Source organism: Phaseolus vulgaris, chromosome 10 (assembly GCF_000499845.2).
Source record: "Phaseolus vulgaris cultivar G19833 chromosome 10, P. vulgaris v2.0, whole genome shotgun sequence".
Taxonomy (NCBI): domain Eukaryota; kingdom Viridiplantae; phylum Streptophyta; class Magnoliopsida; order Fabales; family Fabaceae; genus Phaseolus; species Phaseolus vulgaris.
In genome coordinates this window covers 32,980,367-33,005,684 of record NC_023750.2, presented here as the reverse complement: position 1 = coordinate 33,005,684, position 25,318 = coordinate 32,980,367, and the positions used below count along the sequence as shown (strand labels likewise).

The window sequence follows — 25,318 nt, the reverse complement described above, 5'->3', positions numbered from 1 at the left end:
CCTCTGCAAAGGTATCGACCATATTGTCAATAAGTTTCCCCTTTGCCTTCTCCAATTTTGCAATGGTGGAGTCTTGGGTTTCTTTCTCTGCAATGAGCTCCCCCTTTGCCCTCTCCAGCTCTTCAATCGTGGAGTTGCCAGAGGCTAGCTGCTTCTCAAGAGCTTCCTTCTCCATTTGAAGCCTGTTCAGTTCAGTCTGAAACTGATCATGCTCGGTTTGAAGAAGGTTGAGCTTGTCCATCTTCTCAGCTAGCTCCCCCTCGGTCTTCTCCAGCGATTGCCCCCGGGCAGCTTATTGATCAGCAAGTAGTTTCTGTTGTAACTCGGAGGTTCGCATCGCCGCTTCAAGGGCGACGATCTTGGACTGACGGGACGCTACCTGTTCAAGAAGCTCAGTGAGCCGCTTGCTGGCTTCAACATTGGACTTTCGGGCATCTCACAAGGAGGCCTTGTAGACCTCCTCCTGACACGCCCAGCTGCGGCATAAGTTCTTCTTCTCTTCCTTCAGGGCAGCCACTTCCTGTCGGAGAGATTGAAGCACACGTGCCTCGACAGCTTTGGACTTAGCTTGGGCACGCCACTCAAGGGCCACGGCCAAGAAGGCACCCATGTAGTAAGGCATGCCCTCTAACCGTGGGGCGCCGGAAGGTTCCCCTGGTGACGTCTTATCATTAAAACCCCTCATCAGCTGCATGATGGGAGAGGGAATTGCTGAGTCCTGGGGTCGTTGCTGGGGCGGATGGTGTTGGTGTTGTTGTTGATGGTGGAGGTGGTGTTGGTATTAGTGCTGGTAAGGGCATGGACTCCACCACCCTCTCACCTTGGACTGATTGGCATGTGGGAGACGTGGCACTAGGGGGATTGTCCCTCAGGGATCCCCCATGTGGAGGTGTAGGAGAGCGTGAGTGGACGACCCGGTTGGTCCTCCTTCTTTTGTAAGCAGGCCCCACATCCGAGTCATCATCCTCGGAGGAAACGGTGAGCACCCTCTTGCCTTTGTCAAGAGGGGCTATGGAGGGAGCGCTAGCTGCAGCCAGTGGGACTGCAGCGATGGGAAGGGGTGAGTGAGGTGTTTGGATTGTTGGGGGAGAGTGAGGTGTTTGGGCTGTGGAAGGTGTTTCTGACGAAAGAGGGGAATTTGGTGTTTGGTGGGGAGAGCTGGGTGTTCTGGAAGAGCGGGGTGGTAGTGATGGTGGTGATGAGTTGGACTTGAGGGGGGAAGTGATGGAGGCACCAGCCTTTGCAGACTGCGCGCCAAGGCGAGCCTTCAGAGACCTGGCCAATTCAGCCCTTGTTGCAGAATCCATCACCGATGCTGCACCAAGACAGACAAGCAACAAAGGTTAGTTAGGGGGGAAGTATCAAATGTATATGACTATACATAAAAGCATGGAATCAATATTTGAACTCAGAACCAGGCACATGATTCAATCCTACTACTAAAGTAAATTTACAAGGCAACATCACGCATGGAGATTGGAATAGACAAACATTGATCACAATAATCGTCGAGAAGAACGACTAAGAATCAGATATGAAGAAAAAGTAAAAGGCGAAACTCCCTACCGAAGTATGCAGAGAGGGCGTTGGCCTTAAATTCGCGTGAAATCAACGTTGGGGTGTGGAAGATGACTTTCAGGCCAGTCAACGCCACGCACACCTCCCTGTCAGCAGAGGCCAACTCATCCAGAGACTTGGGTTTGGTGGGATTGGGCTTCTCCGGCCAATATAAGGGAAAGCCATCCAGAGCTGTAGGGTCGTGCTTGGCGCAACACACCCTGAAGAAGTTGGCCTTCCAACCCTTGAAGGAGTTTTGGAAGAGGGTGAAGAGGATCCTGCCGGCAACCCCGGAAAAGCTCACCCAGAGACTTTTCCCTTGCTTTTTTACTTTGAAGAAGTGGAGGAAAACATCCACTGATGGTGGGATGCCCAGGTACCCACACAAGATTTGGAAGGCCCTTATGAAGGTCCAACCGTTCGGATGTAGTTGGGCAGGGGCAACATTTACTTTGTGAGCAGCTCCCTCTCGAAGGGTGTGAATGGGAGGCGCAGACCAATGCGTTTGAATACCGCTTGGTAGAGGAAAAAGAAAGGCTTTCCCCCATTGGACCTGTCGTCCACACAAACTGGCTCCGCAGGGGTGCCATGTTGAATAGAGATATGAGAATCGTGGGTTTTGCATAAGGAGTTAAAGTTGTACAACCGCAAGTCACCCAGGTGATTCTCTACGTCTTCAACGGTGGTCAGTTTGGTGCATTTGTTCAATAGCTCTTCAGAAGCCCATGAATAGAGGGCCTTGTAGTGAGCACTTGGGGGAGGGGGATTGGGAGTTATTTTTGTTCGCACCATGGATGGAAGAAGAGCTGAAGAAAGAAGAAAAGGCAAAGGTTCAGCAAAGAAGGCTCGAAGAAGCAAAGGGGGGAGAAAACCCTAGAAAAATCCTACACACGCGGAAAAGAGAAGAACGGGGAAAAACGAAGAAAACAAGTAGAACACAGAAATGTAGAGAAAATAAACAGTCCCAGACAGTTACAAGGGCAAGACAGTAAAGAGAAGGAGTCATCGAAGAAGAAAAACCGTACCTTTGAGTGATCAGGTTAACGAAGGGTGGGCTGCGAAGAAAGAATGCATATAGAGTTTCGAAGAAGAAGGTGAACAGTATGAGAGAAATGAGAAGTGATGAAACAGTGCTCTAAGCGCGCATTTTTTGAAAGGTTATAACGTTAACTCGAAGAAGCGCTAACTACGCGCACCCTCAGCCGTTAGATCGCACACGTGTTGAAGGATTAAGCGCTAACTTGAAGCGCAAAGGGCACCAAGCGCTGACCGTGCCATTGAGCCACGTGTGAAGAGATTAGAGCATGACCCAAAGCGTCTTCTTTCTCGCTCAGAGAATGTCGCATCGTTAGAGCACTCGAAGGTATGTCACATCAGCGGTACGGAGAATGTCACATCAGCTGATAGAGAATGACACGTCATCAGAGTGCCACGTGGACAATAGGGCGAGGCCTTAGTCTTTTCGCTGAAAACAAGTTATCAGCTCAAGACTGGGGGGCTTGTGTACCGTCCCGGGGCGTTGACCAAAAGTCAAAGTCAAAGTCAACACATGGTGGGACCGCTCGAGGGCCCCAAAGAAGGGAAGGAAGGTCAACAGGGTGACCGCTTGGGGCATCACCCAAGAAAGGCGTCGCCTCGCAAAGGCGTCACCCCAGAAAGGCGTCGCCAGGCTAAGGCATCGCCAGCTTAAGGCGTCACCAAGTTAAGAAATAGTCAAAGTTAAGACATCTACGGTGTTACCCCCCGATACCCATGGGCAGGAAAGACCATGGAGGGGGTAATACCGTGAGGAAGTCTCAGGCCCCGGAGGCTCAGAACAACAATGAAGAGAAGAGAAAAGTGGCTTCAAAGCCCTAAGTTCTAGTACCAGTAGGGGGTAACCTGACTCGTGAAGTACCCGCGCCACCGCTGGGAAACCTTGGGACAGATACGACCCATGAAGAGGCCACGCCCAGGGGAGAACCACGTGCATGGTACGAGAGAAAGGTAGATACACTCCCAAGGTGAGGGACTAGAGGTTGGGGCACATGAGTTGGCACCCAGGAAGTCACCCCACGCGCCAGAAGCACTTCGAGGAAAGATGGCTCACACAATGGAATAACCCTAAGTTGGGTTGCGGCGCTGAGGGACCCTCTGCGCAGAATAACGATCAAGTCAGAAGAGCACGTGGCAATAAGCACGTGCTCATTAAATGTTTCAGTGAAAGTTTGCCAAGGTACGCGCTAATTCAGTTAAGATTCGAACGTTCCAAGGAATATTTCTATGTGCTTTCAATGCGCTTTAATGCGTTTTAAACACGAGAGATGTATAAAAAGGGACCTTGGGGCATTTGAAAGGGGATCCGAGTTTTGACCTAATTCTCGCAGTTTACATAGAGCACAAACCCTAGTTGTTTCCGCTACGCACCCACTATGAGCACGAGACGATTAGGGCAACACAATTTGGTTATTGAGTATAGTTTTCGACCACCTTTAGAGGGTGTGTCACCTTTGATGTTTCTCGCTAGCTGACTTGATCGTCGGAGTGCAAACGGCCGCGTGGGCGCCCCTTTGTTCACTTCTTTTCAGGTATCACCGACGGAGCATAACGAATGTGCCCTAGCTTGCAAGGACGAGCCACGCGCAAAGACGACCCTGGTCAACCGGCGGGAACAGGTGCAGAGAAGGAAGAACAACAGGTTGTTTTGTGAATAGCTGCAGCTAAAAAATCAATGCATTATATAGATGTAGTATATGGTCAAGAGTTGCTACAGATGGTTGTTTTTCCAAACTGAAAAACGAATCAATTCTGAGTCAAACTACATCTTTTGTCAGTAAATGCAGGGGGTGCAGAAAATCACATGTTGATTTGACCAAGTTTGAAAACAGATTTGATTTCAAAGATAAAGCAAATCTGATTCTTTATTAGCAGTTATAGCAGAGGCGAAATGCATTCAAAGATGTAATTAATACATATTTGACCAAAGATTTCAATGGGTTATGCAGAAAATCACAAATCAGATCTTGGAATTTGAAAACAACTTTAACCTAGTGCTAACAGGAAGAAAACAATCGGTTGAAATTCTGCATTGATGCACAGATTTAAGAAAACTAAGATTTTTAACAAAACATGTTGTGTTTGATCATCAAAGATTATTTGGTGCACACTTATGTATAAAACACATAAAGAAATACAGATAAATTGAAATCTAGGCATAGAGATCAAAGATTGAATTAAATTTTAGAATCAATGTTTCAACAAATAACAATAGATTGATCCTCATATTACAGATTACACAAAATTGAATGGTTCATACACACAGAACAATGCTTTAGACATGTACAAACTTGTTCTTGAAGTTCTGATCTTCTTAACCCTTCAAGCAAAGTCACAAATCTGCAAAACACACTTATTAGATCACAAGGTTTGATCCCTTCATAAACTTGGGACCTTTGGTGTTAGAATTGTTTGTGACTTGTTTTCAAATTCCAAGACCTAACTTGAGGCTCCTCATGCTATAAATAGGAGGTCTCCCTCTATGTATTTTCAAGCTTAATGAATAGTAAAGAAATAATGCACAAATTGTGTGAGTGTTGTGAGGCTGGTCTCCTAAACCATTGTCTTATCTTGTGAGAAATTGAGAGCTCTCAAGTGGCAGCATTCACACTTATCTTGGAGCAAATCACCATCCAAGTGGGGTGTTCATCATCTCTAGCATCAATCCTCATAAACTTTCTTTCACTCATCTTTTCCATTCCATTCCTTTACAATTTCTAAATATGTTCTTGTTTCCTTTATTCTATTCGGTCCTTTGATTTTTATTAGCTTCCTTTGTCTTTGTTTAGTTTTCTTTTTTTAAATTCCGCACCTATACTTGTCATCATCTTCACCATAATTGTGTTTTTCCTTTTGGCCTTATGGAAATGAACCTTCACATCTACTTAACACTTGTTAAGTTAATGTCCAGTGGGGATTTTGCTTAGGCTTGTCACTCTTAACTGCTAATAATCTCAATCTTAATTCTAAAGTGCCACCTAAATGAATCAATCTAAAATCAACTCACATCACTGGGGCCCAAATACGTGACCCACCTACGTGGCCCACTGACCGAGCTGAATTGTTTGAGGTAGATACTGATGTCTGACCAACGAGCACTGAGCTCTACGCGCTCTGGTCCAATATACAAGCCCCCAGGCTCGAGTTGGACTTGCTTCAGAGAAGAGGCTATCTGCTCGCCCGAGGCGACCTACGTGTCCTGTGAGTAGTGTGGCGTGCACAGTATATTGAGGTGATGTCTCAGCACATTCCATCGCGAGCGTACACGTAGCCATCATCAGCAGTTGAAGAGGGTTGCCACTTGCGTTTCCCTAATACAATAGCACTTCGAAAACTTAAGCGTTTCTCACTGTTTCATTCCTCTTCACCAAACCTTCGCGCTTCTCTTCAAACACTTTGCGCCTTCTTCATCAACCTAAGCGACCTCCTCGCCTTGACTCATCAAACAAATCAAAATACTTAATTTAACTCAGGATCGCCTAGGAACATCATTTCAATGCTTTTATTCTGCTCATATCAACTGTGCTAGGACTGTTTACATTTTTTTTATTGTGATTACTGTCTCTGTTTTGCTTTGTAGTTTTCTCTTTTTTGAACGCATGTGTTGCCCTTATCTGAATGTGTGTGTGTTTGCTTTCCTTGTTTTAGATACTCTGTATGATGGATTACAAAAATCTATACCCTTGGGCCCCTGATAACCTATTAGACAAAACCTCATAGTATACCTCTCGTGAGAAATTAGTGCAGTATAGGAAGAACGAACACCCCAAAAAGTGTATCTTTGATAGAGAGGACGATAAATACGTTAGGGTAGAACCCTGTAGGGAGGGTGAGCTCGTTTGTTGTGATGATTTGTCGGACCCAGAGGGTCCCTTTTGCTTCTTCTATGCCACTATCTTCAAAAGGGTTCTCTTTCGTCTACCCTTATACAATTTTGAGAGAGCCCTTCTTACCGAAATTAATGTTGCCCCTGCCCAACTACATCCAAATAGCTGGGCATTTGTTTGGATTTTTTCCATCTTATCCACCCACTTTGGCCATTTGCCATCAGTGGAAGTTTTCTTGTATTTTTTCGAAGCTAAAACACCCAGGTCGCCAATTTTGGGTGTCCTTCAATGGGGTTGCTGGAAGAGCTTTGTTGTCCCTCTTCCAGTAATCTTAGAAGGGGTTCAAGGGCAAATTCTTCAAAATCTGTTGCAATAAGAGGGACCCAACTCTTCTGGATGGGTTTCCTCTGTACTGGACTGAGGAACCTAGATTCCAAGGGACCAGACGCTTAGAGAGCATGCCCCAGTAAAACCGAGAGGTGTGTCTCTTCCTCTCCAGCCTCAAGGTGGTTTTTGACACCGCCACCCTAATAAAGAAAAAGTTCTCCCCAGTGGGACTCAAAGCGTACATCGGTATCCTTCTTTCCCCTACTTTTGCTGATGCTATCTTTTATGTATGTTTACTGAATTCTCTTTGTTTCTCATACACACAGTATGTTGGGTACGTTGACAAAGAAAGACTTGGCTGTTAGAGCCAAATTGCTGTAAGCTGTTGCTCAAGCTCCTCCTAAGGACTCAAAGCTGAAAACAGTGGTTGAGGTGGCTCCCTCTGAGGACGAGGACACTTGTTTTGGACCCGTCTTCAAGAGGAGACGAAGGTCTACCCCTAAGCCTTCTGAGCATTCTGTCTCAGATGGCCGGGGTACTTCACCTCAAGTCCCTCCACCCAGCCCTTCTCCTCCACATGACATCTTGGTGCAGGAGAGCGGGGAGAGAACGTGCCAAAGGGAGGATTGTGGGATCTTTCCTTATATGTGCCTTCCTTCCTAGAGAAGACCCTGTTCCCCACCAAGGCCAAAGAAAAACTGAAAAGCTTGGAGGACGACCAGCTAATGGGGCAGATGGCGAGGCAACTGGGGCAAGCCTTAGTTGCAAACTGCCTCATCTTCGATAAGGTAAAGAGGTGGAAGGATTCGGCTAAGGAGGAAGCCCTCAGAGCTGCCAAGCTTGCGCAGCGAGTTAGTGGACTTACGCTAACAGTCGAGGAGCTCCAGAGAACGCATCAAGAGACCAAGGCTCTCTTGACTGAGAAGTCAAAAGAGGCCTTGGAGCTATCTGCTAAAAATGTCGATCTCCATGCTGAGGTGGAAAAGCTAAAGGAAGAACTGGCCAAGAAGGGTGAGGAGCTGTTGCAAAAGGATGAGCTCATGGAGAAGACCAAGGAAGCTCTAACCAACGACGATGCTAACTCATACTTGGCGGGCTTTGATGATGTCGTCGCCCAAGCCTCGTGCTTCTACCCTGAGTCAGATTTCTCCCAATTTGGTTTGCACAAAATTGTTGTAGATGGGCGACTGGTGGATGAAGAGTAGTAGAGTTGGGCTTCCTTGTAATCATCTACCTTTTGTAACCTTCAAAACCATATCTAATCTTTTGTGTATATGTACATATAAATATTTTCATTTATTTAACATGCATTTCCTGCCATACTTCAACTATTATAATGACAATGTTTGCTTATGATTATCCTAACTTAATCAACTAATGATAATGCACTTGATCACCTCTTTCTTAAGTAATGACGTCTCAATCCACTAACGATAAATCTCGCCACATCCACTTAACATGGTAATTCACAATGCACTTCCATCAATTGATGCAACTAATCAACCTAACAAAGTAGCATACCAATTAAGAATGGTAAACCATAATGCTCTTGGTATAACTACCTTAGGGACGACCTGTACCTTTTGGCCTCAGAGTGTTGAAGATGGGAAGCTTTGATGTGCCAAATCCTCATGAAGCCTGAAGCTGTGTGATATTTTAGGTTTAGGTTTAGGTTTTGGTATGGGGTTTAGAATCTTTGTAAAATCAATATTGATTCTCAAACAAAACTTATTTTAATTTGTCTTAAAGATTAAAGTGTTTTTCCATGCAAAGGGAATAAATACCGATTAAAGTTTCGAGATAATCGGTTGTTTGTCACTTAGCTGGCAAAGGTGTTTTGAAACTGTTTTTTTAATCAGTTGTATAACTGACAAAACCATTCAATCGGTTAAATCGTGGTTTTAACCGATTAAATGTATGTTGTCATAACAGTTTTTTGAAAACCTGTTTTAACTGATTTGAATGTTCAAAACTGTTATCAACGGTAGCTTTTCAAGATTTATAAAATGAGTCTTCCTTTGAAAGTAAAAAGATTGATGAAACAGAAAAGGTTGATACTCTGATTGTGATTGATTTGAGAGATTACAAACCGTTTGTGAAAAGGTTTTTACCAAGTTTTAGCAAGATTGCCTTTGAGCTTTGTTGTGATTCAAAGAACTGATCAATATTACTCTCTGTATAACTGCTTTAAAATCCTATAAAGTCAGTTTGATTCTAGCTTGAGGTATTTGTTGTGTGCAAAAAGGGTGAGTAGGCTTTGTGGGAGTCAAAGTCACCTCTTTGTGTGTGGTGTATGTGTAATCTGTGATTGGTTGCATAGTGAATACTCAGTGGTTTGACTAAGGACTGGATGTAGCTCTTGGATAGAGTGAACCAGTATAATCTCTGTGTGTGATTCTCTCTATCTCTTCTCTCATTATCTGTTTGATATTTTTCGTTGTCATAAACGACAGGTTGAAATGTATTTTTAACCGATTAAATTTCTGCTATCTGTTTTTGTTTGGTATTTTGATTAGCTTTCTGAATTGCTTTTCTGAGTTGATTGTTAAAGTTTCATTCTAAGCAAAGTATTTGAGAAAATCTTTTGAAAACAATTCACCTCCCTCTTGTTCTAGCCATCAAACCTAACAATTGGCATCAAGAACAAGGTTCTTGAAAGTTACTCAAGTTTTGAATTCTGTTTTTTTGAAAATCTTTTGATGGCTGATAAAAGTTATTTTGGGGAAGGTGCCTCTTTGAACAAATTACCTTTGTTCTGTGGTCAAAACTATCTTATTTGGTGCATAAAATGATGTTCTTTATTCAATCCTTAGATAAAAATATTTGGAATGGTTTTTCAAATAATACCTATGTGCATATGCCTAAATTAATGAATCCTCTAAAGAACATCTTGACTGTATGGCCCAACATATTATTGTGTCTGTACCACCCTGGTAGTCGGAAATGATGACGTGGCGTCAAGCTATTGTATAGGCGTGCTGATGGGACGCCTGGCTAGCAGAAGGGAAGGAAGTCGGGGGGCTCGTGTAGTCGCCAGTTATTAAGTTGGCGTGCTCCGATCTCCAGCGCACCAGAACCGGCGGTCGCCAAGTTGCAGATGAAGTCGCCAGATATGAATCCAGGCGACCAAGTGATTAGAGATCGCCGAAACAAGGACATCGCCGGAGATGAAGGCAGATAGACATTTCCCAGCTGGCCAGAGGATGAGGTCGGGGGACAGCTCACTCGGGCATAAACGGTGGAACAGGTGGTGCAGATCATGAACACGGCCGGCGAGACCACAGGGAAGGTGTGTACGATGGCACCCGAACTCGCCAATCCAGAAGAGATCGCGCTCCAAGGCAACTATGCACTGAGTAGTATCATGCATAAGTAACTTAGCCAAAAGAGAGTCAGAAGCAGCGCCCAAGTCAAGGAGGCTCCAGATGATGGCACGTGTACAGCTGGATGCGAGCCACGTGTCCAGGTGTGTAACTGCCAGGAGAGAGAAAGTGTCCAGGTATATAAGAGTTTCCCAACGAACTTCTGAGGTACGCACGTTCAGATTGTCTTCTTTACGCTTGCGAGTTCTTGAGTATACTGAGAGAGAACTGGTTCACGGTTCCTTGAGAGTTCTTGAGTGTTACTCTTAGTAATTGGTGGTTCGGTCACTGACTTGGGCGTTGGAGTGCGATCGGCCGCAGCGGCGCCGTTCTGTTCTTTTGCAGGTTCTTGAGGTGGATCGCGGCGAAGGACGGAGGCAAACGCGGCGCATACGTCGATCCAAGTTTGACGAGGCAAAGCTCCAGCGTTCTGGTCAACAGGCAAGATCATCAGGCGCCCACCGTGGGGCCGTGTAAAACCTGTTCCCATCCACGGCGTGAGTTCTTGGAGGTTTTTGCAGTTTTCTGTGTGGTTGTGTGCTGGTGCAACCATTGTCCACTGTTCCATCTAGGTTTTGTTCGGTAATTTCGCGTTTTCCACCGTTCGTTGGGTTTTTGTTCGGTGAGGTGAAGTTTTCTGCTGATTGCGCGGATTTTGATCGGTGAGATCTGAGTTCTTTGGCTCGTTTTGGTTTTTCGTGGAAGGAGCGTTGGTTTCTGGTGGAGTTGCAGGTTTCTGTGGAAGTTCGCTGTGTTCTTGAGGTTTCTTTCGAAGTTTCGCGAAGTTCTGACCGATTGATCGCTGAATCGATCGTCGCTGAAGGAGGTGTTGTTCATTACTCTCTGTGATTCGTCAAGTTTTCATGAGAAAAATGAGAAGCAACCGTTCAAGTCCAGTTGCGCCTGTTGCTGCTGAAGGCGCCATGACCATGGCGCAGATGGTGGAAATTATGTGTTCGCTGCAGGCGAATGTTGAAGCCTCGTGTATAGAGCAGGCAAGAATGCACGAGGACCTGGTCGCCTCTCGGGCCAGGAACGATGAGCTTAGCAGAGTGACTGAAGAACTGCGTCAAGCTCTTCAGGAGCAGCGAGGGCGTCCAGTCGCTGAAGAGGTCGCGCTGTCAACACCGCCTCGCGTTTTTCCTATGCCTTTCGCTTAGGCGATTACTGACACGCCTATCCCTGCGAGCGTGGTACCTGTGAAGGCTGTTTTCACCGGCGTGGAGGATCTTGAAGCTCATCTCACCACGTTCCATACGCAGATGATGCTGTCAGGAGGGTCAGACGCCGTGTACTGCAAGATGTTTGTGAGCACACTCCAGGGAACGGCGCTGGAATGGTTTGTGAGCCTGCCTACAGGTCACATAACCAACTTCCAACAGTTTTCAAAGATCTTCGTCGAGCAGTACATCGTGAACAAGGCACCGCCCAGGGTATCTTATGATTTGTTCGATATAAGGCAGTATCAGGGAGAGTCCCTCAGGGACTACCTGAATCGTTTTGGGGCGCAAATGGTCCGATCGCCGGCCAAAGATGAAGAAATGCTGGTCTATGCATTTAAGAAGGGCGTGCTGTCGGGACCATTCTGCGAAGCATTGATCAGGGCTCACCCTGCCACGTTTGCTGAGGTTAGGCGACTTGCGGTGTCCCACATCGCCGGTGAGAGTGAGGTCGCCGAGAAGAAGGGAAGCGTGGCTCCCGCTAGGCCACGTGCCCAGACCAGGATCCAGCCGCAGAGGGTGCCGGAGACAGCGGCGGCTAGGAGGGATCAGAGGACTCGCCATCCTTACGATCCAAGGAAGAACAAGGGCAGGGGCCAAGGACGCCCGCAACCAGCACGCCGGGAGTACAATCGCCCACCTAAGCACAAGTTTGTCATGGGATTGGCGGACCTGATCGCCATTCCCAATATATCAGCTAGGTTGAAAGCGCCCGAGATGGTGGGCGACAAGGTGCTGGGACCAAAGCCAGACGCCTGGTGTGAGTTTCACCAGGGCTTTGGCCACACCGTGGACTCGTGCTTGGCTTTAGGATACCAGCTCGACGATCTGGTCAAGAGCGGGTTCCTAAACGACTACCTGCTGGACAGAAGGACGGGGGGCGCGTCGAGCTCCCAACCAGCAGGTGGAGAGGATCAGCAGCACGAGATGCCTACCCACGGGGAAATCCACACCATTGCAGGAGGTTTCTCAGGTGGTGGATGCACCGCATCACAGAGGAAGAGGTACGCGAGGTCTGTGATGACGGTGGATATGTTTGAAAACCACTCGCCAGATGTGGACATTACGTTCACAAAGCGAGATCTTCGGGACGTTGTGCCTCATGACAACGACCCCATAGTCATCTCGCTGATCACAGCAGGAAGGAAGGTCCACAGGGTTCTGGTGGACCAAGGAAGCTCGGCAGACGTGATGTTCTGGCCGACTTTCACGCAGTTGGAGCTACCCCTTGACCAGCTGAGGCCCTATGGAGGGTGTTTGTATGGTTTTGCCGGTGACCAGGTAGAGGTCAGAGGGTACATAGAGTTGAGGACTACGTTTACAGATGAGGCGGGTTCGAGGACAGAGAAAATCAAATACCTTGTCGTAAACGCCCCTTCAGCATACAACATTCTGCTGGGAAGACCCACGCTCAACAGAATAGGTGCTATACCGTCGACCCGGCACATGAAGGTGAAGTTGCCGTCTATGGAGGGGGTGGTGATCACCATCAAATCCGACCAGAAAGAAGCGAAGAAGTGCTATGAGAATAGCCTGAAGAACAAGAGGTCGGTGAGTTATGTGACAACCACCCCGCCTCCCGGTGTGAAGCCCAGATCGACGGTAATAGAAGAGACCGCCGGAAGAGATGTAGTGATGGTGGATGCTGAGCTGGGGGAGGAGAACGCCGGTCTGGAAGAAGAGGAGGCAAGGAATCGCCCTGAGGAAGCGAGGGAGCTGGGAATCGCCAGGGCGGTGATCGCCAGAGAAACCAGGCCAAAACCTGTCGAGCAGTGGCTCGAGAGAGAGATCGGAGGGAAGATCTTCAAGCTGGGAAGATCTCTATAGGTTGAGCTCCAGGACCAGATCGCCAAGGTGATAGAGCGGCATCTGGATGCGTTTGCATGGTCCGCTTCGGACATGCCCGGGATCGATCCCGACTTCTTGTGCCATCATTTGGCGATGGACAACTTGGTGAGACCAGTGCGGCAGAGGAGAAGGAAGTTCAATGAGGAGAGGAGGCAGGCGATTAGAGACGAAACACAGAAACTCCTCGCTGCAAGCCATATCAGAGAGGTACAGTACCCCAATTGGCTAGCCAATGTCGTGCTGGTGAAGAAGAGTAATGGGAAATAGCGTATGTGCGTCGATTTCACTGATCTGAATAAGGCTTGCCCGAAGGACTCATATCCTTTACCAAGCATAGACGCCCTGGTGGACAGTGCTGCAGGGTGTAAGTTGTTAAGTTTCCTGGATGCCTTCTCGGGGTATAACCAGATCAAGATGCATCCCATGGATGAAGAGAAGACTGCCTTCATGACCAAGAGATCGTGCTACTACTACAAGGTGATGCCGTTTGGGCTGAAGAACGCGGGGGCCACGTACCAGAGGCTGATGGATCGAGTACTTGCACCCATGCTGGGAAGGAATGTGCAAGCGTACGTGGATGACATGGTCGTGACCTCGCCGGAGAAAAGCCAGCACGTCGCGGACTTGGAGGAGTTGTTCACTACGATCGCCAAGTTTAGGTTGAAGCTAAATCCGGAGAAGTGCATTTTTGGCGTGGAGGCTGGGAAGTTCTTGGGTTTCCTCTTAACTGAGAGAGGAATAGAAGCCAACCCTGATAAGTGTGTCGCCATCTTGGCGATGAGGAGCCCGACCACTGTGAAGGAAGTACAACAGCTTACAGGCCGGATGGCCGCACTGTCTCGCTTCGTGTCAGCTAGCGGAGAGAAGGGCCATCCATATTTTCAGTGCTTAAGGCGGAATAATAAGTTTGCATGGACGAAGGAGTGTGAGGAAGCCTTCGTCAAGCTTAAGGAATATCTGGCGAGCCCGCCGGTTTTGTGCAAACCGCTGGTGGGAACCCCTCTCAGGTTGTATTTTGCTGTAACTGAGAGGGCGGTGAGTGCGGTGCTCGCCCAGGACCAAGATCAGGCTCAAAAGCCTATTTACTTTGTGAGTAAGGTGTTGCAGGGCCCCGAAACGAGGTATCAGGCCCTGGAGAAGGCTGCACTGGCAGTTGTCTTTTCGGCGAGGAGGTTACGCCACTATTTCCATAGCTTCACGATACTGGTGATGACCGACTTGCCCATCCAGAAGGTCTTGAAGAAGCCTGACGTTGTTGGGAGGATGGTGAAGTGGGCAGTAGAGCTGTCGGAGTTTGATATTAAGTATGAGCCCCGAGGCCCAATCAAGGGGCAGATCTTCACAGATTTCGTGGTCGAGCTCTCGTCTGAAGCAGCACGAGTTGAGGGGGATGATTTCCGTTGGGTGCTTTCGGTGGACGGATCGTCGAACCAGCAGGGTAGCGGTGCTGGAGTCATCTTGGAGGGACTCAACGGCGTGCTGATCGAACAATCCTTGAGGTTTGCCTTCAAGGCCAGCAATAATCAAGCAGAATATGAGGCGCTGATCGCCGGTATGGCCAAGGAGATGGGAGCCAGGGTGCTGATGGCTAAGAGTGACTCGCTGTTGGTCACGGGACAAGTAACCGGCGAGTTCCAGGCTAAAGATCCACAAATGGCGGCTTACCTGGAGTATGTGCAGGAATTGAAGAGTTCCTTTGCTTCCTTTGAAGTGGTGCATGTGCCCAGAGAGCAGAATGCCCGAGCTGACTTGCTAGCTAAGCTCGCCAGTTCAGGCTAGGGGGGTAGGCAGAGGACGGTGATTCAAGAAACTCTGAAGACGCCGAGAGCATTTGTGGCAGATCACCTGGTTCTTCAGATAAGCAAGTCGACGGAGAAAGCGGCGAGAAGTCATAGGTCCCTGACTCAAGAGACTTTGAGGTCGCCAAGAATAAGAGCATGTCGGGGGGAGAGGGTGAACATGACGCAGGTCTGCGCTACGCATGAGCCAGACACCTGGGTAACATAGTACAAGCGATGCCTGGCGGATGGCCTTCTCCCGCTGGATCCGACGGAGGCTAGGAAGGTAAAGAAGAATTCTAGCAAGTTCACAATGATTGATGGCGAGCTGTACAGGTTTGGGTTCACTCACCCACTCCTGGAATGTGTGCACGGGGAAAAATGTACAAGAATTATGGCAGAGCTCCATGAAGGGGTATGCGGAAGCCACGTCGGGGGTCGAGCTCTGGCCGCAAGGACTCTCCGTGCAGGTTACTACTGGCCAACAATGAGAGAAGATTGCAAGAGGTATGCGCAGTGCTGCAAACAATGCCAACAGCACGCCGATTGGCACAAGGCGCCTCCCGAGGAGTTGAAGTCGATTTACAGCCCTTGGCTGTTTCACACATGGGGAATCGACATCCTGGGGCCATTCCCGCTGGCGATCAGGCAGATGAAGTACTTGGTGGTGGCGATCGAATATTTCACCAAGTGGATCGAAGCAGAACCAGTGGCCCAGATCACCGCACACAAGATTGAGGGTTTCGTGTGGAGGAACATTGTGTGCCGGTTTGGTGTGCCCAAGCGCCTGGTGTCGGACAATGGGACTCATTGCAAGTCAGCTGTTGAAGAAGCTGTGCGAAGGGGTGGGAATTCAACAAGTGTTTGCATCCGTCGAGCACCCTCAGACGAATGGCCAAGTAGAGTCAGCCAATCGGGTGTTGCTAAGAGGTTTGAAGAGAAGGCTAGAGAAAGCCAAAGGAAGTTGGGCTTAGGAGGTACCCCGTATAGTTTGGGCGTACCACACCACCGAGCAGTCTGGAACCCATGAGACCCCGTTTAGCTTGGTCTATGGGTGCGACGCAATGATTCCAGTAGAGATCCAGGAGAGCTCGCCGAGATTCCAGAACTTCGTGGAGGAAGACTCGAATGAGGAGAGAAGGTTGAACCTGGACCTACTGGATGAGGGCAGGGAAGAGGCGAGATTGAAAGCTGAGGCGGTGAAGAGAAGGATTGAACGAAGATATAACTCGAAGGTGATGCCAAGACAGTTCAGAGAGGGTGACCTGGTGATGAGGAAAGCCCACCAGTACGAGATGGAGAATAAGCTGTCGCCTAAGTGGACGGGACCGTTCAGAATAACCGAGGCGCTCGGGAACGGCGCCTACCGCTTAGAAAAATTGGAAGGAGGGGTGATTCCTCGCACTTGGAACGCCACGCACCTCAAGTTATATTACAATTAAGAACTTTGTAAGTAAAGACAAACACGAAGTTATATTACAATGTTTCTGTTAAAACAGTTTGAAGGGGGCACTCTTTTTTCCCTAAGGAGGGTTTTTAATGAGGCCACCCAATAAAGAAGAGTTTTCGAAGCTTAAAGGTGTTTTAGATTGCATGCTTGTTGTTTTCCGAAAGTTGTGAAGAAAGACCTTGTCACTTATATGTGATTTAAGGCAAGTTAAAGATATATTGCATGCTTTCTAAAAAGTTTCTAAGTCCCCATCGTCTTTCGGCGATTGGCGGCATCAGTTAAAGTTAAAAGTCCTCATCGTCTTTCGGCGATCGGAGGCACCAGTTAAAAGACCTCAACGCCCTCGCGCGTCCTGAGGCGAGATAAAGACCTCCTCGCCGTCGAGCGAGTGCAGGCGAGTTAGAGTGAAAAGTCCTCAGTGTTTCCAGAGGAGAGAAGATGTAGCCTCTGGGGCAATGTAGAGGCACCAGTAAAAAGTCCTCAGTGTTTCCAGAGGAGAGAAGATGTAGCCTCTGGGGCAATGTAGAGGCACCAGTGAAAAGTCCTCAGTGTTTCCAGAGGAGAGAAGATGTAGCCTCTGGGGCAATGTAGAGGCACCAGTAAAAAGTCCTCAGTGTTTCTGGGGGAGAGGAGATGTAACCCCTGGGGCAATGTAGAGGCACGAGTTAAAGACCTTCTCGCCGATGAGCGAGTTCAGGCGAGTTAAAGACCTTCTCGCCGATGAGCGAGTTCAGGCGAGTTAAAGACCTTCTCGTCGATGAGCGAGTTCAGGCGAGTTAAAGACCTTCTCGTCGATGAGCGAGTTCAGGCAAGATAAAATCCTTCTCGTCTCGAACGAGTTCAGGTATGGTGTAAAGGGTGGAAGAAGTTTGTTGGGTGGCTAAGGCAGGTTCGAAGAGAACGCCTAGCCGCCCGGTCTTTTGTTTTGAAGCTAAAAAAGGTAGAGAAGGATCCGAAAGGCGCCTCTACCCCCAGATAAAGGAACAATGGCCAAGTTGTGAAGGCAGGAGGAAGCTGATATTGCCAAGAGTCCTTGGCGACCAGGAGAAATTCAAGCAATAGCGAGAAAGTCAAGACCCGTTTTGATAAGGCAGATCAGATGACTGGAGTCTTAAGCCATTAGTTGAGTTGAAGTTCGTTATTTGAAGAGCGATTTTACGCTAAGGTTCATTACCTTGAAATTACAAGTTGTTAGAGTGTTATTGTTCGAAAGTCGGCGGTTCGAAGCAGTTAAGTATACATTTGCGCTTACGAAATTACTAAGTTAATTTTTGTGAAGTAAAATTATACAAGGGGGGATAAAGCAGACAGAGAAGTTATAAGAAGAAGTACAAAAGCTTTGTAATAAAGTGCGATCAGTTCAAGGTACATATACAGAAAAAGGGAAAGTCTGTTACAATTATGTATAAGGAGAAAGCATAAGAATCGTGGATGGAGGGAAGCAATCAATCTTCAGAAGGAACAACCTTCCCGTCCACCACCTCATTGTTGAGAGACACCATGGTAAGATCCAAGTCGGGGTACAGGCAGGCGAACTGTTCCCGAGCGGCCTCGAATCCAGCAGCAAGAATCTGGGCAGAGCTCAGCTCAAGTTCTTCGATCTATTTCTTTAGCCCCTCATTCTGCTGCTTCAGCTCTTCAGCTTGTTTCTTAAGTTCTTCAATTGTTCCCCGAGCTTGAAGAAGGTCTTCAACAACCTTCTTGGATTCTGCCTGCACCTGGGCCAGCTCTGCGGCGATCTTCCCGTTCTCTTCGTTGGCTTCAGCGAGCTTGGCCACGGTGTCGTCTCTCTCCTTCTCCACCTTCCCCAAGAAGACCTCCCGATCGGCTGACCTTTTCTCGAGGTTCTTTACCTTGGCGGCATCTGCTTTGATCAACTCCTCCAGGTCAGCCACTTTGACGCGGTAGGGTACCAGTTTGCTCTCCAGCTCAATCTTCTCTTGAGCCAAAAGCTGCACCTTATGTCGTAGATCGGTGGCCTCCTTGCGTGCCACCCGGAGCTCGGTGCTCATGGCATCTTCTACTCGGGAGTGGTCGATTTCGCCTCGATCCTTATGCTGCGATTCTCCGCTCGGAGTGTGAAGATGTCATCTTGGAGCTTCTTGGTGGAACTCTCCACAGCTTTGGATATGATGGAGGGGAAATCCTCCGCCATCATCTTCAGTTTTGCTGAGAAGGGCTCCCACACCCTCTTGACCTCAAGAGAGAGGTTTGCTTGTGGAGGCACCGGGGGGGCTTGTTGTTGGTTCTCGCCGCCACCTTCTTGAGTTGGTTGTTCATTGGGTGCTTCTTGGCGTGGTGGCGACGTCGGGGATTCAGTGATGAGGATTGGAGAGTTGTGAGCACCTTCATCCCCGACTGGTGCAGCGTTTGCGGTTGAGGCGTTTGAAGGAGGACCCCCTCCAGCTGATACATAAGGCGTGGAGGCGCTCGGGGGGTTCTCCATGAAGTTAGGCTCGGCGGCCTAAACCACAGGAAGTGTGGACGCCAGAGGAACTGCTTGGACTGGCGAGGTGGGAGCTGGTGGAGGAAGCAGTGTTGGAGGCGGAGCGGGTGTGGAAGGTGGTGTTGATGTTGGAGGAGGAGGTGGAGCAGATGGTGAAGAAGGCGCCACCCTCTTCCTCTTGATGATGAGGCCATCTTCAGTCGCCTCATCGTCTTCTTCTTCTTCCTCATGGACTACTTGGGGGGCTTTCCTCTTTGGTTTCCTGAGGATAAGTTTTTTGCGCTGATTGGCGGGCTGGGCCTCGGGAAGAGTTGGGCCTTTGGGTGGCGATCTGCCCTATGCGGCGGCGATCTCCACCACTGAGTTTGGCACGGTCTGGGAACCCGATGCCAACCCGTGGGCTCGGGCGAGCGCCCTCAGTTCAGCTAATTTTCCCTGGCCCAACATACGATCTGCATAATGCAAAGATACATGGGTTAGTTCAGAGAGGAAGGTAAACACATAAGTCACGTATGCAGCAAAAGCAGATAAGTGGTGCAGAAAATAAAACCAAAGTCTTGTGCACAACACACAAGACGCCCAGAAACAGTTAGCAGAATTAACGACAAGTGTAATGACTTAGAAGCTGAGGCGAGCTCTAACCTATGCGAACTTCGAGTTGATCTTCGAAGAACTCGAAGGAGATGAGCGTGGTGGTGAGGAAGGTGATATTGGCGTCTGCCACGCTTTTCCAAAAGAAGCACAGATCCTTGTCCAAAGCGCCCATGCATCAGGACTTCTTGGCCTCCTGAAGCTTCCCTTGGACTCTTTGCTCCCCTTGTTTACCCAATACAAGGGGAAGCCGTCGAGCAGTGAGGCGTCCTTGTCGTTTGGGCGCACCTGGACAAACTTGCCCTTCTAGTCTTTGTAAGATTGCTGGAAGATAGAAAGGATTGACCTCCCAGCAATCCCGTTAAGACTCACCCACAGGCGATCTCCTGGGTGTTTGGCTTCAAAGAGGAAGAGAAAGACGTCCACTGACGCTGGCAGCCCCAGATGGTCGCACATGATCTGGAACGCCCGCACGAACGCCCAGTTGTTGGGATGGAGCTGGGCAGCGGCGATGTTGAGCTCGGTAAGTAGCTCTCTTTCGAAACGAGTGAAAGGAAACCTAAGTTTCACCTTCTTGAACAAAGTGGTGTATACGAAGCAGAACAACCCGTCGTTGTTCCCCTTGTCGTCGGCGCACACTGGCAGGTCGGGGGGGCAAGGTAGCACCATCATCTTGTTGTCGTGCTCCTTGTGGAACGACAGGTGAGGCTCGTCCCCTTTCTTCAATCGAAGAACTGCCCCAGCAGAGTTTACTGAGGAGGTTTCCTTCAGCAAGGTCAGGGTGGCCCATGGGTATAATTTTTTGAAGTCTGGGGAAGGAACGGAGGCTCCTCCGGCGACGGGTGGGGTAGCCTGAGCCAGGTTAGGGCGGGAAGTGGCAGGCCTCTCAGCCTGGGAAGAAGAAGCACCAGGTGCTCGCGGGGGGTTGTGTGCTTGAGATGAAGGGTTTCGTGACGAGGGAGGAGGATTTGGGGTGATCTTTGAGCGAGCCATCGCGGAAACTGCAAAGGAAAAAGAAAAGAAAAGGTGATCAGGGTTTGCAGAGGCTGGCTCGATCGTGAAAGAAGGGTAAAAAAACAAACGAACGAAGGTTCGTTGTAACGAAGACGAAGCCCTAAGTTACGAGAAAGGAGAAATAGAGGAAACAGCCCACAGCGTATGCACCAGACAGTTAATGGATGATGCGAATCGGTTAAAATGCAGGAAAAATCATCAGAAGAGGTAAAGGGAGTACCTTTTTATGATCGGAAGAACAATGAAGGAAGTTGATGATTCAGGGGGTTGAAGAACGTCGTGAGCTTTTGCAGAAGAAACTTGGAGCGTTTGAGGAAACGAAGAAGTGATGGAACAGTGGAAGAGAAATGGGTTTAAGGGTTTTTTCGAATGGGTTTGGGAAGCACAAACGACAGTTAAAGGTAACCGTTGATGAAGCCACGTGTCGAGCGATGGGAGGAGTGTTTGGTGGAGCGTCAGGAAAGCAGAAAGTACAACCGCTTGGAATTCTGCGCCAGCGCCACGTAGATCGGTATTGACGTGACTCCTTTAGTCTTTTCGCTGGACAAGTCTTCGCTTAAGACTGGGGGGCTTGTGTACCGCCCTGGTAGTCGGAAATGATGACGTGGCGTCAAGCTATTGTATAGGCGTGCTGATGGGACGCCTGGCTGGCAGAAGGGAAGGAAGTCGGGGGGCTCGTGTAGTCGCCAGTTATTAAGTTGGCGTGCTCCGATCTCCAGCGAACCAGAACCGGCGGTCGCCAAGTTGAAGATGAAGTCGCCAGATATGAATCCAGGCGACCAAGTGATTAGAGATCGCCGAAACAAGGACATCGCCGGAGATGAAGGCAGATAGACATTTCCCAGCTGGCCAGAGGATGAGGTCGGGGGACAGCTCACTCGGGCATAAACGGTGGAACAGGTGGTGCAGATCATGAAGGCGGCCGGCGAGACCACAGGGAAGGTGTGTACGATGGCACCCGAACTCGCCAATCCAGAAGAGATCGCGCTCCAAGGCATGCACTGAGTAGTATCATGCATAAGTAACTTAGCCAAAAGAGAGTCAGAAGCAGCGCCCAAGTCAAGGAGGCTCCAGATGATGGCACGTGTACAGCTGGATGCGAGCCACGTGTCCAGGTGTGTAACTGCCAGGAGAGAGAAAGTGTCCAGGTATATAAGAGTTTCCCAACGAACTTCTGAGGTACGCACGTTCAAATTGTCTTCTTTACGCTTGCGAGTTCTTGAGTATACTGAGAGAGAACTGGTTCACTGTTCCTTGAGAGTTCTTGATTGTTACTCTTAGTAATTGGTGGTTCGGTCACTGACTTGGGCGTTGGAGTGCGATCGGCCGCAGCGGCGCCGTTCTGTTCTTTTGCAGGTTCTTGAGGTGGATCGCGGCAAAGGACGGAGGCAAACACGGCGCATACATCGATCCAAGTTTGACGAGGCAAAGCTCCAGCGTTCTGGTCAACAGGCAGGATCAGTGTCTGCTCTAGACTCTGATGTATTGCTCAAGATTTCAGAATGCACTTCAGCTAAGGGAATGTGGGACACACTTGAGGAATTGCACAAAAATCTAAGGAGTGACTTGGTGGATAAAAAAGAGTCATCTGCTGGCTCAATCTCTTCTATAAACAAAGTGGAAGTCTGCTTAATGACCAAGGGAGAATTAGAATCAAGTCAAGTAAGTACAACCTCTTCTAATAAGTGTGAAAGTTATTTTCAATTGCTTGATGCTTTCCAAGAAGTTCATGAAGAAGCTAAGAGATTAACTTTTTCAAATAACTGATTGAAATGTGAAAACAACAAGTTGAAAATGAAAATCAAAGTTTTGGAAAAAGACTTGAATCAATCAAAATCTGATTTAGAAAATTCTGAATTGATGCATGAAAAATCCTCTTGCTAATTTGATTCAAATTTGTGCAAAAACTGTGAGTCTCTTCAAGAGAAAGCCTTATATCTTGTGAAAACAATTGATATCATTTCGAAAGGAAAATCAAATTTTGAAAATGTTTTGGCATCACAAATATGTGTATTTGGAAAATTTGGCTTGGGTTTTAACCCCCAAAGCAAAAAAACTGGGTGCACAAAACCTTTTTCAACTTTCACTAAAAAACAATCTGTTAAAAAATCGAAACAACCGGTTGTTTGTTGTTTCTATTGCATGAAAAAGGGACACTCTGTTAGGTTCTGCAGAATCAGAAAGTTTTCTGTCCCTAAGGGTATTCTGAAATGGGTTCCTAAGGAGCCTAATGATTTTTGGAAATACATTAATACCCATGGACCCAAATTCACAAGGGGACCAGATCTAGCAACTTGATTTTGTTTCTTTTGTAGAGTTTTTTGGAGAGAAAACAACACCTATGGTATCTAGATAATGGCTGTTCAAAACATATAACAGGTGATGCATCCAGGTTCATCAGCATATCTCTCAAACAAGATGGACATGTAACCTACTGTGACAACAACAAGGGAAAAATCCTTGGCAAAGGTACAATATGATGGAAGAGGCCCAAGCACAAGCCCACATGCAAGCCCACCAAAGGGTAGATTTGGGCCAACCATAGAGTTATGGCCAAGAGGATCCAAGAAGACGTTCTTTTACATGTTCAAATGCCATACACTCTAGTGTAGAGTAGACTTTAATTTCTTGTCAAAATTAGCATAGGAACTTTATTTGTAATTTTCTTAGAATTAATTTTGGCACCTAAAACACCAACCTAGGTAAACTTAGAGTTTCTAAAAAAACCTCTAAATTTACCAAGGCCGGTCTAGAAAGCCCATGGAGGGGGTGAGCATAAAAACTAGACACACCCCTCCCCATGTGCTCATTTTTGCACCCATGTGCCAAGTGCACCCATGTGCTTCACATTTACATTTCATTTGGCTAGCATTAGGGTTGCATTATGGTCCTCCTTATCCTATAAAAGGAGGAGCCTACACCTTGTATTTTCAAGTTTATTGTGAGTAAAGTTATGCTGCCATTTTGTGCCAAACTTTGCTTCTCCCTAGAATCCTAGGCTCTAAACTTCAATTCCTTCATCTTTTTCCCTTGAGCTGGCCGAACCACTCAATACCACACTTATCATGCACCTACAAGATCAACACCACTCTTAGGAGGATCTTGCTCACTCTCATTCATTGCTTCCGCCCCATACTCTACATTGATTCAAGAAGAACTACATGAAAATGCCATCACAATAGGTAATGAAAGTAGTTTTCTTATTCATGATGTGCTCTATGTTGAAGGTTTGAAGCACAACTTGCTCAGCATAAGTCAGCTATGTGATAGATGTTACCAAGTAACCTTTATAACCAATTCGTGTGAGATTTGCTACCTAATTCAAAGGATGTTCTTCTCATCGGTAAGAGATCTAACAACATTTATCTGCTTGATATATCTAGTCATTCTTCAATAGGTTGTCTTCTATCAAAGCATGAGGAATCATGGCTTTGGCATAGGAGGTTTGCTCATATTCATATGAATCATTTAAATAAGCTTGTATCAAATGAACTTGTCTGTGGCTTACCCAAACTCAAATTCGAAAAAGAACATGTGTGAAGCATGTCAAAGGGGAAAACAAACTAGAAAATATTTTAACTTGAAAAATTGTGTTTCAACTTCAAAACCCCTTAAACTTTTGCACATGGATCTTTTTGGTCCTTCTAGGACTATGAGTCTTGGAGGAAATCTATATGCGCTTGTTGTTGTAGATGACTTTTCCAGGTACACTTGGACATTTTTCCTACACACAAAGAAGGAAGCATATTCAAAATTTAAGAAGCTTGCAAGGAAACTTCAGAACACATGCTGCAGCAACATAGGAGCAATAAGGAGTGATCATGGATAGGAGTTTCAAAATGAAAGGTTCATCAACTTTTGCAACAAGTTAGGAATTTGTCATAACTTCTCTGTACCAAGAACACCACAACAGAATGGTGTGGTTGGGAGAAAGAACAGGTCTCTAGAAGAGCTTGCAAGGACTATCCTAAATGACTCTACTCTACCAAAATGCTTCTGGGCTGATGCTGTGAGCACTGCCTGCTACGTGATGAATCGTGTGTTAATTCGGCCTTTTCTGAAGAAAAATCCTTATGAGTTGCTGAATGGGAGAAAGCCAACGTGAGTCACCTAAAAGTCTTTGGTTGGAAGTGTTATATCCTTAACAATGGCAAAGAAAGCTTAGGTAAGTTTGATGCAAAGTCCGATAAAGGTATCTTTCTTGGTTATTCTCTTAATAACCATGCTTATAGAGTCTTTAATAAAAAGCTTATGACTATTGAGGAGTCTATTCATGTTATTTTTTATGAGACTAACAACTGTGAACAAGATGCAGCTAAGATCAATACAGATGAGGATGATCAAAACATCTTTTTAAAGAATCTTGACAACAACACAAAAATTCAACCGATTGAATCCTCAATTCAACCGATTGAAAATCTGCAGCAGGAGGATCTGCCAAAAGATTGGAAGGTTCCTAGGGATCTGTCTATTGACAACATCATAGGTCAAATCCACGAAGGAGTTTCCACCAGAAGGCATATGGCAGAGTTCTGCAATCATACTGCATTCGTTTCAAAGATTGAACCTCAATCAGTGTGTGAAGCTCTCAAGGATGAATTCTAGACAACAACAATGCAGGAAGAGCTTAATTAGTTTGTAAGGAATGAAGTCTGGACTCTTGTTCCAAAAACCAATAAAATGAATGTGATAGGTACCAAGTGGGTGTTCAGAAACAAATCTGATGACTCAGGCATCATTACAAGAAACAAAGCGAGACTCGTGGCTAAAGGATACAATCAAGCTGAAGGAATCGATTATGATGAAACCTTCGCACCCGTGGCAAGGTTTGAAGCGGTAAGATTGTTATTAGCTTTTGCTTAT

At 47.3% G+C, this 25,318-nt stretch overlaps 1 protein-coding gene across 1 annotated transcript; it reads right to left on the bottom strand.

The window, feature by feature from the left end:
- Window positions 1–671: 671 nt before the first annotated feature.
- On the bottom strand, window positions 672–1,307 carry LOC137817939 (proline-rich receptor-like protein kinase PERK8). Its single transcript, XM_068621164.1, has one exon. The coding sequence runs from the start codon at window positions 1,305–1,307 to the stop codon at window positions 672–674; it is 636 nt and encodes a 211-aa protein (XP_068477265.1).
- Window positions 1,308–25,318: the final 24,011 nt, after the last annotated feature.

Bases quoted from the DNA above. Each gene is read 5' to 3' on its own strand.
- LOC137817939 (XM_068621164.1), bottom strand. From the start codon at position 1,307: ATGGATTCTGCAACAAGGGCTGAATTGGCCAGGTCTCTGAAGGCTCGC.